General features: G+C 35.7%; 1 protein-coding gene across 1 annotated transcript in view; it reads left to right on the top strand.

Annotated features, from left to right (window-relative positions):
* Window positions 1-38: 38 nt before the first annotated feature.
* The window catches only part of LOC107743297 (filamin-C-like), a 57728-nt gene continuing 42698 nt past the window's right edge, over window positions 39-15068 (top strand). Inside the window, exon 1 of the mRNA XM_016556472.1 lies at window positions 39-172. Within this exon, the coding sequence (XP_016411958.1) occupies window positions 64-172 (109 nt within the window). The 5' untranslated portion in view covers window positions 39-63. The remainder of the gene's footprint in view (window positions 173-15068) is intronic.

Below are 15068 nucleotides of genomic sequence, written 5' to 3'. Positions count from 1 at the left end.
CAGAAGGACCTGAGCGACGGGCTCTAGCTCATCGGTCTCCTGGAAGTTCTCAGCCAGAAGAAAATGTACAGAAAGTACCACGCCAGACCCAATTTCAGGCAGATGAAGCTGGAGAACGTGTCCGTCGCGCTAGAGTTTTTAGAACGGGAACACATCAAACTAGTGTCTATAGGTAAGTGCCTGTTTTATAGCATAAATATGCGCTCAGCTCGGTGGCAGTCGCGCTTTGGTGCGATTTTATGCCATTTAGCTAACCATAGCTAGCCTATCTTAAGGATATCTAAAACAAACAAAAAGGGTATTGTGATGTGTAAATCTTTAATTAAGTGACAAGTAAACTGTGATGATGTACCGTTCGATAACGGAACGCTTATTGTTGCTATGGTTACCTTACTCATCAGTCTAAATTAGCAAGCGTTTACTTAGCGCCCTATGTCTTGTAATCTGACTTTTGTGGCTAGTGAAACGTTCTTTGAAACGCTTGAAACCTATACTTTCATGTATAAAGGAAACGTACTTTTAAAAAGCCTCCTCGACTGTTTGTCTTAACGTTCTGTGGGGGGCTCGCGCTTTAATTAGGGGGGGGTCAGACCACACAAACTACCATAATTAGCTATCATAATGGGTCTGTTTTCCATTTTAACTGTAAATATTGATTCTCATTTGTTGTAATTCCATTCATTATAATTTTGGAAGTTGTAAATAATTATTTTAGATTGCCCACACTAATTTTTCTTTGAATGGACAGCTGAAGGCTGAACGAACATGTGATCATGGACCATACAGATATCCATGAAGAATGTGAATGATTTTTGCCTTTTGTGCATAATATTGTGCTCATTAAAGTCACAATATAATGATTTTCATCCCTAAATATTTGGCCAATATACAGTTTGACAGATTAGTAGTGCATGTGCATTCCAATTATGAATCAAAGTATCATGCTATTTGTTTGAATGTGCATTAAATATGACTAATATATACAATGTTATGTTAATGTTATACATCAAATAGTTTGAAACATCATATGTGCATTATCTGTTGACATGATAGATGTTGGCTGATGCAGATAATCTCAAAGTGACCCAATATTGGCTGATATATAAATATATAATTGTCATTAATTTGAATCTTATTGTTTTCTGTGATCTGACATCCTGTCCATATGGACAAAATTATATGAGGCAAAACCAGATCCTAGGACAGCATTTGTACATTTTGGGGTGCATTTTGTACCCCTGGACTTTGGGACACGGTCCCAAACCCAGCTCAGGATCAATATTATGAATTAGTGGATCCATCTCATTTGGAAAGGACCTGCAGGCATGAAATGATCATTGATTAGAGTTTATCCTTAATTTGTGAAACATGGAAGGATTTTTGGGAAGTTGTTTTTGTTATTGCATTTATCTATTATATTTATATTCCAGTGCTTTTAGTGGTAGACTGACAGTCTGATTCTAAACTAATGCCCAATCATCAGTAAAAGGCTGTAAATTTGGCTGATTTAAGAGAACTTCATTATGTTTCATCGTAATTCACTAAATATTATCAGACATATAAATCAAAAAGTACAATGCCTGTTTCTGGATCTTCTATAAAATGACTCTGGGATCTGTTTTAAGGTCAGTGGTGTATATTTGCAGTGGCAAAAGCCTTATATTGTTCTGATGTCTAAGTGGGTGTCAGCATGGCATTCTTTCAAAACAACTAGACGTACAACGGAGAAAGGGCAATGTTCATTACTATTACTGTTATGGAACTGATATGTTCATAATAAATACTATATTTGACCAATGATTATTTGATTGGTCTTTGACTGCAGATGTGGTCCTCCTATACTGGTTTTGTGGGAAGGAGCCAACCGTCTCACATGCTGGCACATAACGGCAGTGCTTTCAGCCCAGCTGTCATTGGCAATGAGACGGATCTTTCCAGAAGGGCACCTGCCTCTCAAACTCCCCTTATGCAAGAGTGTAGGGTGACAGAGGTGCAGGAAAAACTCTTGCACCCTTATCCAAGAAACCGTGTGTGTGTGTGTGTGTGTGTGTGTGTGAACTGTGTCACATGGGGGTTGGCCTGCTGCCACTACAGGAAATACCACTCACCTCATTTATTTTATCACTGCGCACTCAGTCACTCATGCTGATGTACCATAAAGTGTGAGAATATATACATTTACATTTACATGTATGCATGAAAACGATACGGAGCACCTCTCAAGGACATGGTGATGATAACAAAACAAAACAAAAAAAAAATGAAATGGGAGGAAAACACAAATGTTTTGTGAGAGAATGCAATGTTTCTTGGGGGAATGGAAAACGATTTGTGCGAGAAAGGTTCTTTTATAATTTACTTATTTATTTGTTTTACTTAATTATATTTTTATTTGAATGTATTTATTTTTAATTATTATTAGTAGTATTGTTGTTGTTATTATTATATACATTTTTTATTCTTGCAATTTCAACAAAATGTAATGTAAACGTAAAAAATGTAACAAAACAAGACAAAAAACGTTACATTTGAACAATGTTCATCACAATGCTTTTGTAATGGAAATAATATGAGATGGAAAAACTATATTTCAGTACTTTTGCGAGCAATATAGCTCTACCAGGTTCAGTGATTTTATATTAAATATAATATAGTTGAAATGCATAAAATAATGCTGATAGTTTCTTTGCATGTTAAGAAGTGAACAACAAGCAGTTTGTGGAAAAATAGGAGTAGAAAACCCGTGAGTTTTGGGTGTAAGTGATGAATGATGATAGCTTTGGGACAGGGTCTCCAGCGTTTAGCCCCTGAGTGAGTGAATGATTGATAGATAGACAGCTGCGCTCTGGGGTCCATCTAGTAACAGGTGCTTTAAATAGTCCTACAGACCCAGAGAGCCGGGACAGAGGGGGTTGCTGGAGGAATTTTGGATAGTTAGTTAGGGAGAGAAAGTGTGAGTCGGGGGATAGAGATGATGAGCACATGATTAACAACATTTATTGGATGAGTGTCCCCTTTTTCTTGAGGATTCAGATCTTCACTGGCTCTGCCAAAAATATGATTAATAGTTCATTTTAGCAACATAATTTTTTTAAAGGCTGTCAGTCAATTAAATAATATTTTTGCTGCATAATATTCGCTGTAAAATAAATAATACATTATTTATTTGCTCTTTAATAAATTGTCCGTAAATAAGGAAAATTGTATTTATCATATTATCTTTATAATTATTTTATTTATATCAGATATTACAACAGCAAAATGTTGTCTTCAACCTTGACATTTGTAAATAAGCACACTGTGATTTTTACAATTATTTTTGTTTAAATTTAAAAAATAATATATTTTTAATATTTTAATTTAATTACATTTTGTTATTGTTATTCATTCAGTGTTGCAGTTTCAACAAAATGTTGTTTTCAACCTTGACATTTGACAATAAACAGACTTTGTGATAGATTGAACAGCAATAACAATGTTCAGTTTACCACAAAACTATATGTTTATATTTGCAAGACTTAAAATCACATGCACATGATCAGTGGTGGATGTAGTGACAATTTAGTACTTGGGCTGTCTCTCTGTTTCCCTCTGAAGTGAATGCCCCTCTTCACAAAGTGAATTCAATTCCCTATTGACATGCTTTATCCCATAGGGGAAATTTCATTTGATTTCAATTGAAGTCATAGCATGTTTTCCTGTGCTTTAGTGGCTTCATCAGCACAGTGACTTATCTCTGCCAAGTCGTGCTCTGTTTCTCTGCATGCAACACTTTCCTGGCCCATAAACCAGAGCTTTCCAGGTTTTATCGATTCGCCGCTCTAGTACACCTCTGACATTGTTTCTGGTGGACATTGCATGTTATAATTTTTGGTCTGTCCCCAGAGTTTATCTCCAGATTCAGCTCTATGTAATCTTTGGCCACGAAAAGAAGGATTTCCATCCAGAATAATCCGAGAGTCAGGCTTTCTTTTTCTGAACAACAACAAGCAGTCTTTCTTGCAAATATGGTCTCCCTCTTTCTCTCTTGTGTCCTTCTGCTTTCTGCATATAACAGCGTCTTTAATTGTTACCATGTGTCACAGGCTAGTCAGTCCGCTGGAATGTTCGAGCACAGCTAGTGAACACCCCCTACACCCACTCACTCCCTCCAGAGACTCGACGTTGACCGCTGTGGTGCTTTTCTCAATTTGTCCCACTTGGTTTATTAATATTTCTGGTAATGAAAGCCTAAAATGCACTTTTTTGCAAACTGTTGCATATCAAGGCTACAGATGGCCCAGGTGCATCCTGGGTAGGCGGATATCAGGTGTTTGTGTGGAACGGTTGTGCAACAGCTCTTAGTTCCTTTGTTCGAATGTGGGAAACTCAACATGTGGTGTTAAACAAGGCCAGTATTTATTTCTAATTGGTTGTATTTGGATTATTAATCACTCTAAATTACAAAAAGGCACTTTGAGGTCATACACAAACTATTAGAGAATTTGTTTAAAGGTTTATAGCTTCGGAAAGCTTTGGATTCGGACGCTGCGATGATTGAATTTAGTTCATGACAGCAAAAGGCCTCACGGTATCAGAAAGGGTTTATTCAGGATATCTCTTGACTCTCGCTGTGGAATCTTCTGTTACTGTATAAATGCAACCCCATCCTCAAACTCCAGGACCATGTGGGAGATCAGAAAATTATGGAAAGCAGACGAGGGAAAAAAGGGCAAGTCGCTTTTGATTATGAATGGGGTGCTGGAAGGCTGACTGGGGCTTCATCTGTGCTGTAAGTGATATCTGAACCTCTCCAGTGTTTTCAGCTGCTCTCGGTGCTGTTTGGATAGAGTTACACATTGTAGAACATGCTTTTTTTGTTTTAATGCATGTCTAAGATTCAGAATCAACTGGTTGCTTAACTTAGAGGTAGTTCAAACAAAAATGAAAATTCTGTCATCCTTTAGTCACCCTATCATCATATGCTGTTCTAAACCTGTTTTCACCAAACACCAAAAAAAGAAAAAAAACTATTCATATAAATACATATGAAGGTGAGTAAACAATGACAAATTGTAATTTTTTTTTTACTATGTGAACTGTTTGTCTGTGGAACACAAAATCATTTATTGAGAAATTTTTTTTGGACCCCATAGATTTTCATTGTATAGGCAAAAACAGTTCATAAACAATTTTGGAAATATCTTCAAATAAAAAAAAGTCATAGAGGTTTGGAATAACACGTTGGTGAGTAAATGATGACAAACGTTTTATATCCCTTTAATGGGTTATTTACACAACTTTGTAGAAGTTTGGGCTAAGACTTTTTTCAAAAAGAAATTCATATTTTTATTCAGCAAGGATGCTTTACATTCAGAAGTGACCATAAGTACATTTGTCATTTTATAAAAAAAAATTAGACTTTAAAAGCTGTTTTAAACCTTATATTCATCAAGTAATTCTAAAAAAAAATAAGTTCCATGATTTCAGCAAAATTAAGCAGAACTGTTTCTTGATCATCAAATCAGAATTTTCCATCACAGGAATAAATTAAACGTTAAAATATATTCGAATAAAAACAGTTATTTTAAGTTGTAATAATATTTCACAATATTACTGTTTTTACTGTTATTTATTTATTTGGTGAAATTTAGAGACTTTCAAAAACATTGAAAAATCTCACTGACCCCAAACTTTTGAGTGGTAGTGTACTGTAAATTATCATTATTTGAAATACAGATAGAAAAACTATCGTGCAATGTAATATGACTAGCATAAAAATGAAGGATAAAATCTATGGAAACAACCACATTCCTTTCTGTGATCATAAACAGGAGTGACAGAGGCATGCATGTCTTTTGAGACTTCCTGTCATTGGAATGTTACTCTATCTCTGCAGTAACGGAGCGGCTGTCAGGGTTAGCGGTAGGGTCAGGGGTCAAGATCATGACTGGTTTGCTGATTTGACAGCCATGAAAATTTCTAACAGGTGTTAAACAACAGCTATGACTCCTGTGCCCTCTGAAATCTGTCATTGTTTTTTTTTTTTATAGTCAGTGCAACATATTATAAATCCCTCTGTCAGCTCTTTATGTGTTTTCTGCAGTCTAAAGTCTTTGGCTGGCATAAAGCATTTCTTCTGTATTGTGTTATCTGTAAGGCTGAGAATCAGACAGCCCAAGTGCACCCTGGGGTGTTTGGTGTCAGCCGTGTCAGGCACAGAGGGCTGTCAGCGGCGTGATGATGTCAGCTGCCTGACCCTGGGTTGCCAGATTGACTCAGACAAGAAAATCCCTCATCGCCCAATGATCAAATGTCTTCGCCTCGCTCATTTTCTCCAGCCCACTTGCAGAAATAGACTGACTAAACCCTGAGGATTGAACAGAGGTTTTAAATGGACAAATGACTAATATCATGATGTAAAGGTATTTCCCTAGAATTAATAGTTTAAGTAATAGCAATAGTAAAAGTGATGCTAGCCTTAGCAAATGCCACTAATATTTTCCATCCATTTGAATGTAGTTTATTGGAAGAGGTCTTCACCATTTGAACTTTATGGAGTGAAAACAGTCTCAATACCTTCGACAAATACGCACAAGTGATCCACACAGGTGCACAGCAATCCACAGATGCGCACAAGAGATTCACAAACGTGCACGGCAATCCACACATGCTCCATTAATAAATGTGTGCATCTATATAAACATTAAAGACTTTACTCAAAATACAATCCTTAAATGGTCTATTCTTGCTTGTAATTCCATGCAGAAAATCAATGTCCGTTAAAATTCTGCACTGTTATATGTATGGAAACTTTTGAGAATGTTGTTCCGCGGCCTTGATTCACAAATTCGAACAAGCTAATCTGTCCGTACATATCTCTGAGACTAGATAATGACGCAGTATAACATGCGATATGGTCTCAAAAGTTTTCATAAATACAATAGTGCATATATTTAATGGACATTGATTTTCAGCATGGAATTACAAGCAAGAGTAGTCCATTTGTGACCCTGGACCACAAAACCTGTCATAAGGGTCAATTTTTTTAAATTGAGATTTATACATCATCTGAAAGCTGAATAAATAAGCTTTCCATTGATGTATGGTTTGTTAGGATAGGACAATATTTGGCCAACATTGAAAAATCTCACTGACCCCAAACTTTTGAGTGGTAGTGTACTGTAAATTATCATTATTTGAAATACAGATAGAAAAACTATCGTGCAATGTAATATGACTAGCATAAAAATGAAGGATAAAATCTATGGAAACAACCACATTCCTTTCTGTGATCATAAACAGGAGTGACAGAGGCATGCATGTCTTTTGAGACTTCCTGTCATTGGAATGTTACTCTATCTCTGCAGTAACGGAGCGGCTGTCAGGGTTAGCGGTAGGGTCAGGGGTCAAGATCATGACTGGTTTGCTGATTTGACAGCCATGAAAATTTCTAACAGGTGTTAAACAACAGCTATGACTCCTGTGCCCTCTGAAATCTGTCATTGTTTTTTTTTTTTATAGTCAGTGCAACATATTATAAATCCCTCTGTCAGCTCTTTATGTGTTTTCTGCAGTCTAAAGTCTTTGGCTGGCATAAAGCATTTCTTCTGTATTGTGTTATCTGTAAGGCTGAGAATCAGACAGCCCAAGTGCACCCTGGGGTGTTTGGTGTCAGCCGTGTCAGGCACAGAGGGCTGTCAGCGGCGTGATGATGTCAGCTGCCTGACCCTGGGTTGCCAGATTGACTCAGACAAGAAAATCCCTCATCGCCCAATGATCAAATGTCTTCGCCTCGCTCATTTTCTCCAGCCCACTTGCAGAAATAGACTGACTAAACCCTGAGGATTGAACAGAGGTTTTAAATGGACAAATGACTAATATCATGATGTAAAGGTATTTCCCTAGAATTAATAGTTTAAGTAATAGCAATAGTAAAAGTGATGCTAGCCTTAGCAAATGCCACTAATATTTTCCATCCATTTGAATGTAGTTTATTGGAAGAGGTCTTCACCATTTGAACTTTATGGAGTGAAAACAGTCTCAATACCTTCGACAAATACGCACAAGTGATCCACACAGGTGCACAGCAATCCACAGATGCGCACAAGAGATTCACAAACGTGCACGGCAATCCACACATGCTCCATTAATAAATGTGTGCATCTATATAAACATTAAAGACTTTACTCAAAATACAATCCTTAAATGGTCTATTCTTGCTTGTAATTCCATGCAGAAAATCAATGTCCGTTAAAATTCTGCACTGTTATATGTATGGAAACTTTTGAGAATGTTGTTCCGCGCACAAATTCGACAAATTCGAACAAGCTAATCTGTCCGTACATATCTCTGAGACTAGATAATGACGCAGTAATATGGTCTCTATGGTCTCAAAAGTTTTCATAAATACAATAGTGCATATATTTAATGGACATTGATTTTCAGCATGGAATTACAAGCAAGAGTAGTCCATTTGTGACCCTGGACCACAAAACCTGTCATAAGGGTCAATTTTTTTAAATTGAGATTTATACATCATCTGAAAGCTGAATAAATAAAAAAAAATCAAAATACTGAGAAAATCGCCTTTAAAGTAAAGTTGTCCAAATGAAGTTCTTAGCAATGCATATTATTAATCAAAAGTTTTGATATATTTACAGTAGGAAATTTACAAAATATCTTTATGGAACATGATCTTTACTTAATGTCCTAGTGATTTTTGGCATAAAAGAAAAATCAATAATTTTGAACCATACAGTGTATTTTTGGCTATTGCTACAAATATACCCCAGCGACTTAAGACTGGTTTTGTGCTCCAGGGTCACATTTGTAGATTGTATTTTGAGTAAAGACATTAACGTTTATATAGATGCGTGCATTTATGAATGGAGCGTGTGTGGATCTTTTACACGCATTTGTGGATTGCTGTGCATGTGTGTGGATCTTTTGCGCGTATTTATCGAAGGTATTGAGACTGTTTTCACTCCACAGAACTTCCCAGCAGGAAACCCAGATGTGAACTTTCTCCCTCATAACTCTGGAAAGGACTTTATCTTCTCTTTTCTTATGAATGGTAGACTTTTAGTGGATTCCACAAAGAGAAACAGGTGTCATTCAAAGCTCTTTTCAAAACGAAGCTTAACAAGGCAGTAAAAAGCCCTTCTGACTGACAATCAACAACTTCATCTCAGTCTGGACTGTGTCTTGATGTGTTTTTGTTGGACGTCAGCATAGAAATGGCTTAGACATGCACAGCTAATGGTCCATGTTACAGGGAGCTAGTTCTTGAAGGAACATAAAGTATTGTGTCTATGTCTCGAGTGTCTGTCTGTGTTTATAGAAATCTGACCTAAAGTGCTGAAAGGCCCGTCTTTAAGTGCTTTTTATCTATTCTCGTTCTTTCTCTCCACACTGTAAAAAATGAGGCATTCTTAAAACTCAAAATAATGAAGGCAACAATTTTGTTTGGCTTTTTTTTTATTTTTATATATATTACTGAATATATCATTTACTATTTAATTATTATTATTTTATATTTGTTTACATAAAGTTTAGATTATTTTCAATTTTCTATTTCAAAATATGACTTTCTGTTACGAAACAGAATATTGATTTCATACATGTCCACTGTAGAGGACACCAGGACCTACGCATTTCGGAAGAAACAACAAGTGAATAGGGAAAGAAATTATATATCAATATTCCTATGAAATATTAGATATTATGAAAATCTTGCCAATCATTATACTTCTTTTTTCATTACTTGTTGCATCCCAAAACACATTCATATGTACATAAGAGACAGTGTATACTTTGTTTATAATGGGAAAACCCGTTTATGACCATTTTACACACATATTGCATAAAGCAAAATGGTATAACAAATCATTCTGTTATATCTTTCATAACATAGTTGAGAATCTTCTTTATAAAAAGTTTAGTATAAAAAATCTCACTGTTTTTGTGTTTTCATGTCTATTCATGTCTTTTTATTTTTTTAAAAACAGGAATTTTTAAAGTCCAGTTGTCCTCTATAGAGGACATAACATAACATATGAATGAAAATAAAATTTTTCATCCTTTCTTTTTTCTTATGCTCTAAACAATGTAATGACATGAAAAAATACTAAATTCACAAAACTTTGGATATATTCCTATGAAATATTAGATATTATGAAAATCTTGCCAATCATTATACTTCTTTTTTCATTACTTGTTGCATCCCAAAACACATTCATATGTACATAAGATACAGTGTATACTTTGTTTATAATGGGAAAACCCGTTTATGACCATTTTACACACATATTGCATAAAGCAAAATGGTATAACAAATCATTCTGTTATATCTTTCATAACATAGTTGAGAATCTTCTTTATAAAAAGTTTAGTATAAAAAATCTCACTGTTTTTGTGTTTTCATGTCTATTCATGTCTTTTTATTTTTTTAAAAACAGGAATTTTTAAAGTCCAGTTGTCCTCTATAGAGGACATAACATAACATATGAATGAAAATAAAATTTTTCATCCTTTCTTTTTTCTTATGCTCTAAACAATGTAATGACATGAAAAAATACTAAATTCACAAAACTTTGGAATATTTTTTATTATTTTATATTTTATTTTTTACATTTTATATGTAATTTTAATCAGTTATATTTGCATTTATATTTCTGTATTATTTTATAGAATTTAAATTTCATTATGTTCATTATTATTTATATTTTTATATATTTACCTTTTTATATTTTATGTATACTCTTCATGTAAACGCTCATAAAATATCTCAAAATGACATAGTGTACATATGCATGTGTGTGCTTGTTTACAGCATTTGTAATCTTTTGTACTCTTTTGTACATCTTTTAGTCATACTTTTCTCGGTAACTGCTTCGGATGTCCTTTCCTGAGCCCTGCGGTGATGGAGTCTGTCCTAATTCAAGCGCAGTGGAGGGAGACTGGGACAAAGGCTCCTATGTGCCTGTTCTGGATGGAACTTCAACTCTGAAGCTTTGTTGAAGGATCGAAGGGAGGGAGGGTGAATGCATGCTGCAAGCAGACAGTTAGAATATGTGTGTGTGTGTGTGTGTGTGTGTGTGCATTAGGCCCATGAGGGGGAGGGCAGATCTCTGAGCACATCAGTTGTTGCTTTAGGATGCCTGTAAGCAGCTGTGACGGCAGCTGACTGGGTTCACTCAGGAGAGGAGATTGCTTGCTCTGCTTACTATGAACAAAACCAATGTCTTTCTCAAAAAAGTCACATTCCTCTTCACAAAATGTTATGGGGTTTCAAATCAAAATGTGACTTTGTTACGAAACAGGACAGCGATTTCATACATGTCCACTGTAGAGGACACCAGGACTTAAAGTATGTTTATTAGGCATTTAGGGAGACACAACAAGTGAATAGGGAAAGAAATTATATATCAATATTCCTATGAAATATTAGATATTATGAAAATCTTGCCAATCATTATACTTCTTTTTTCATTACTTGTTGCATCCCAAAACACATTCATATGTACATAAGATACAGTGTATACTTTGTTTATAATGGGAAAACCCGTTTATGACCATTTTACACACATATTGCATAAAGCAAAATGGTATAACAAATCATTCTGTTATATCTTTCATAACATAGTTGAGAATCTTCTTTATAAAAAGTTTAGTATAAAAAATCTCACTGTTTTTGTGTTTTCATGTCTATTCATGTCTTTTTATTTTTTTAAAAACAGGAATTTTTAAAGTCCAGTTGTCCTCTATAGAGGACATAACATAACATATGAATGAAAATAAAATTTTTCATCCTTTCTTTTTTCTTATGCTCTAAACAATGTAATGACATGAAAAAATACTAAATTCACAAAACTTTGGATATATTTTTTATTATTTTATATTTTATTTTTTACATTTTATATGTAATTTTAATCAGTTATATTTGCATTTATATTTCTGTATTATTTTATAGAATTTAAATTTCATTATGTTCATTATTATTTATATTTTTATATATTTACCTTTTTATATTTTATGTATACTCTTCATGTAAACGCTCATAAAATATCTCAAAATGACATAGTGTACATATACATGTGTGTGCTTGTTTACAGCATTTGTAATCTTTTGTACTCTTTTGTACATCTTTTAGTCATACTTTTCTCGGTAACTGCTTCGGATGTCCTTTCCTGAGCCCTGCGGTGATGGAGTCTGTCCTAATTCAAGCGCAGTGGAGGGAGACTGGGACAAAGGCTCCTATGTGCCTGTTCTGGATGGAACTTCAACTCTGAAGCTTTGTTGAAGGATCGAAGGGAGGGAGGGTGAATGCATGCTGCAAGCAGACAGTTAGAATATGTGTGTGTGTGTGTGTGTGTGTGTGTGCATTAGGCCCATGAGGGGGAGGGCAGATCTCTGAGCACATCAGTTGTTGCTTTAGGATGCCTGTAAGCAGCTGTGACGGCAGCTGACTGGGTTCACTCAGGAGAGGAGATTGCTTGCTTTGAGACTGGGACAAAGGCTCCTATGTGCCTGTTCTGGATGGAACTTCAACTCTGAAGCTTTGTTGAAGGATCGAAGGGAGGGAGGGTGAATGCATGCTGCAAGCAGACAGTTAGAATATGTGTGTGTGTGTGTGTGTGTGCATTAGGCCCATGAGGGGGAGGGCAGATCTCTGAGCACATCAGTTGTTGCTTTAGGATGCCTGTAAGCAGCTGTGACGGCAGCTGACTGGGTTCACTCAGGAGAGGAGATTGCTTGCTCTGCTTACTATGAACAAAACCAATGTCTTTCTCAAAAAAGTCACATTCCTCTTCACTAAATTAGTCCAACATTGCTTTTCTTGTTTTATGTTTTTGTTCAGACAGTTTTGAAATGTTTTATGCATGTTATCAGTAACCCAAAAGTTGAGGAAAAAAAGAGGGCAAAAAAGGAAAGATTTTTTTTTTTTGGTAGAAGTTACCATTGTTTCTTTTTCACTGTGTGAAATACCTCCTCTGGAGTTTGGGTTTAGACAGGGAAATGCCTCTTGGTTTGGGTCTCCTTAGCAATGACAGACCAATTACAGTGTTTTATTACTGGTTTACATTGGAGACGGGCTTTTTTTCTGCTCGTTTGACTTGAAGAAGAGGAATAACCAAGAGTTAAGCATACAAGGCCAGGAATTTTGTGAGTGCCTCTCATGGAATTTCATATGAAAATTAGCCTCACGTTGTTTTCTTTACACTTAAGGCTAGAAATACACTACATAACTTTTGCCCAAATTTTTGCCCTGATTTGCAGTCTTGACACTAACTGTCGATAGTCTGAGGTATTTCGGGCAGGCAGATTTCACAAATTTCATAAAAAATTGCATATCGTATGATGACACAGACTAATTGTTTTAAGCTTCAGACTATGATTCCATCCAATCGGAGAATATCTAACATGTTTGATATTTTGAGCTGATTTTAGAACAAAATGTTTTCAGCAAGGCACTTGAGTTCGGCATGATTTTGTGTTCGGAACATGATGCAACTAGGACCACATTAAATTTGTTTTGATTAAAAATGAAAATCTGTAGGATTCAACGGAATGGTTTTAAATAAGTTCTGTGATTATATATAGTATATATATTCACGTATACGTGAATAATTTAATGAGGCGGTTTATGGTTGGTTGCCTGTTGCTAAACAATTTGTCCTTACATGCAATAAGTGATAGATATGTAGAATCTTATAAAATAAATTTCAGTCAAATTCTAGTGAAATCTATGGAGCTTTTGGTGAAATTGGTCATAAAAGTGAATTGGTCCATCACCTGAGTTGAGAGGATTCGGATTATGGATATATTTTGCATTTACAAGGTGGAGGTGAATGACCTCATAGTGTCAGTGTGACTGATTCCAGGCTGTTTTTACCCCAACAAGCTGTTTTAAAGGCCCACCAGTGCCATTTTGTTTAATTACACCCTCACAATTTATCCAGCTGTTCTCATGTCTTTGGGATAAGTGAGGTCAGCTGTGTGAGTGTTTTTCCTATTGTCAATGGTCTTTAAAAGCTTAGATAAGACCATGTGGCAAAACAACAGAATGCTGGTCCTTTTTTGGACTTTCATAGACACACCACCTGCTGCAACACATGTGCCGTTTCTCAAGATGGTGTGTGTGTGTGTTTGTGGGAAGATCTTTATTTTCTCTCGTCTTTCTTCAGGCAGAGCTCGTGGATCACTCTTTGACATGCTTCACTAAGAGCTGTGTATTTAGTGAAGCATTCTGGTCAACACGTAAGGCGCCATGCCTGTAGTCATGCTCAACCGTTTTCGCAGTTTCCATATCCATGGTGATGTATTAAGTGTGTAAAAATGTGTTTATGTGGAAAGGACATTGATAAATGAACTGCTCTTTCATAGTCCAGACTCACTGTTTCTGCTGGGTTTCAGTGTTTATTTCTTCTTGACCTCATGTGTTCTGGTGGGGGAAGTCAATGCAAACACTCCCAATGGCTGCCGTCTTACAGCATTTGGTAACTTGGGCCGAGGGTTTCACACCACACATTTCATTCTGTACTCTGAAATAAATTATTAGAGATATAAGACTGTCAATTAAAGTATCACGTTTTACATAAAGTTAGGTCAGAATCCATTAGCCTGTAGTTTGATTTGACATGTTCCTGTAACCAGTAACAGCTTGTTCTTGTTTCAGGAATAAATGTAGTGTAGTGACATGGATGCTCATGTCTAAGTGGCACTTACTAGCTTGTTAAGTAAAAGACGTTTCCTGTCGTCACTGGCAGCAGTTGGATTTCTGATGTAATATGTGACCACAAAGACAGGAAGTTCTGAAGTAAATTGTGCAAATGCATCAATGTTAGACACGGACATTTTGGCACTGCATCCCCAAGGGTGCTGTGAAGTGATGTGAAGGACAGGCAGTCTGCTTGCCTGCATACTAAATGTGGTGTGTGCAGGGACTAGGGAGGTTATATGGGCTTATTATATTATATTATATTATATATTATATTATATTATATTATATTATATTATATTAAAGATTTGTTTTTTTAAAATGCTGTTCTTTTGAACTTTCAATTCATCAAAGAATCCTGAAAAAA

This window comes from Sinocyclocheilus rhinocerous, unplaced genomic scaffold, assembly GCF_001515625.1.
Source record: "Sinocyclocheilus rhinocerous isolate Xijiao unplaced genomic scaffold, SAMN03320098_v1.1 scaffold551, whole genome shotgun sequence".
Lineage (NCBI taxonomy): Eukaryota > Metazoa > Chordata > Actinopteri > Cypriniformes > Cyprinidae > Sinocyclocheilus > Sinocyclocheilus rhinocerous.
The sequence above is the reverse complement of the archived record's forward strand: the minus strand, read 5'-3'. Positions and strand labels throughout refer to the sequence as shown.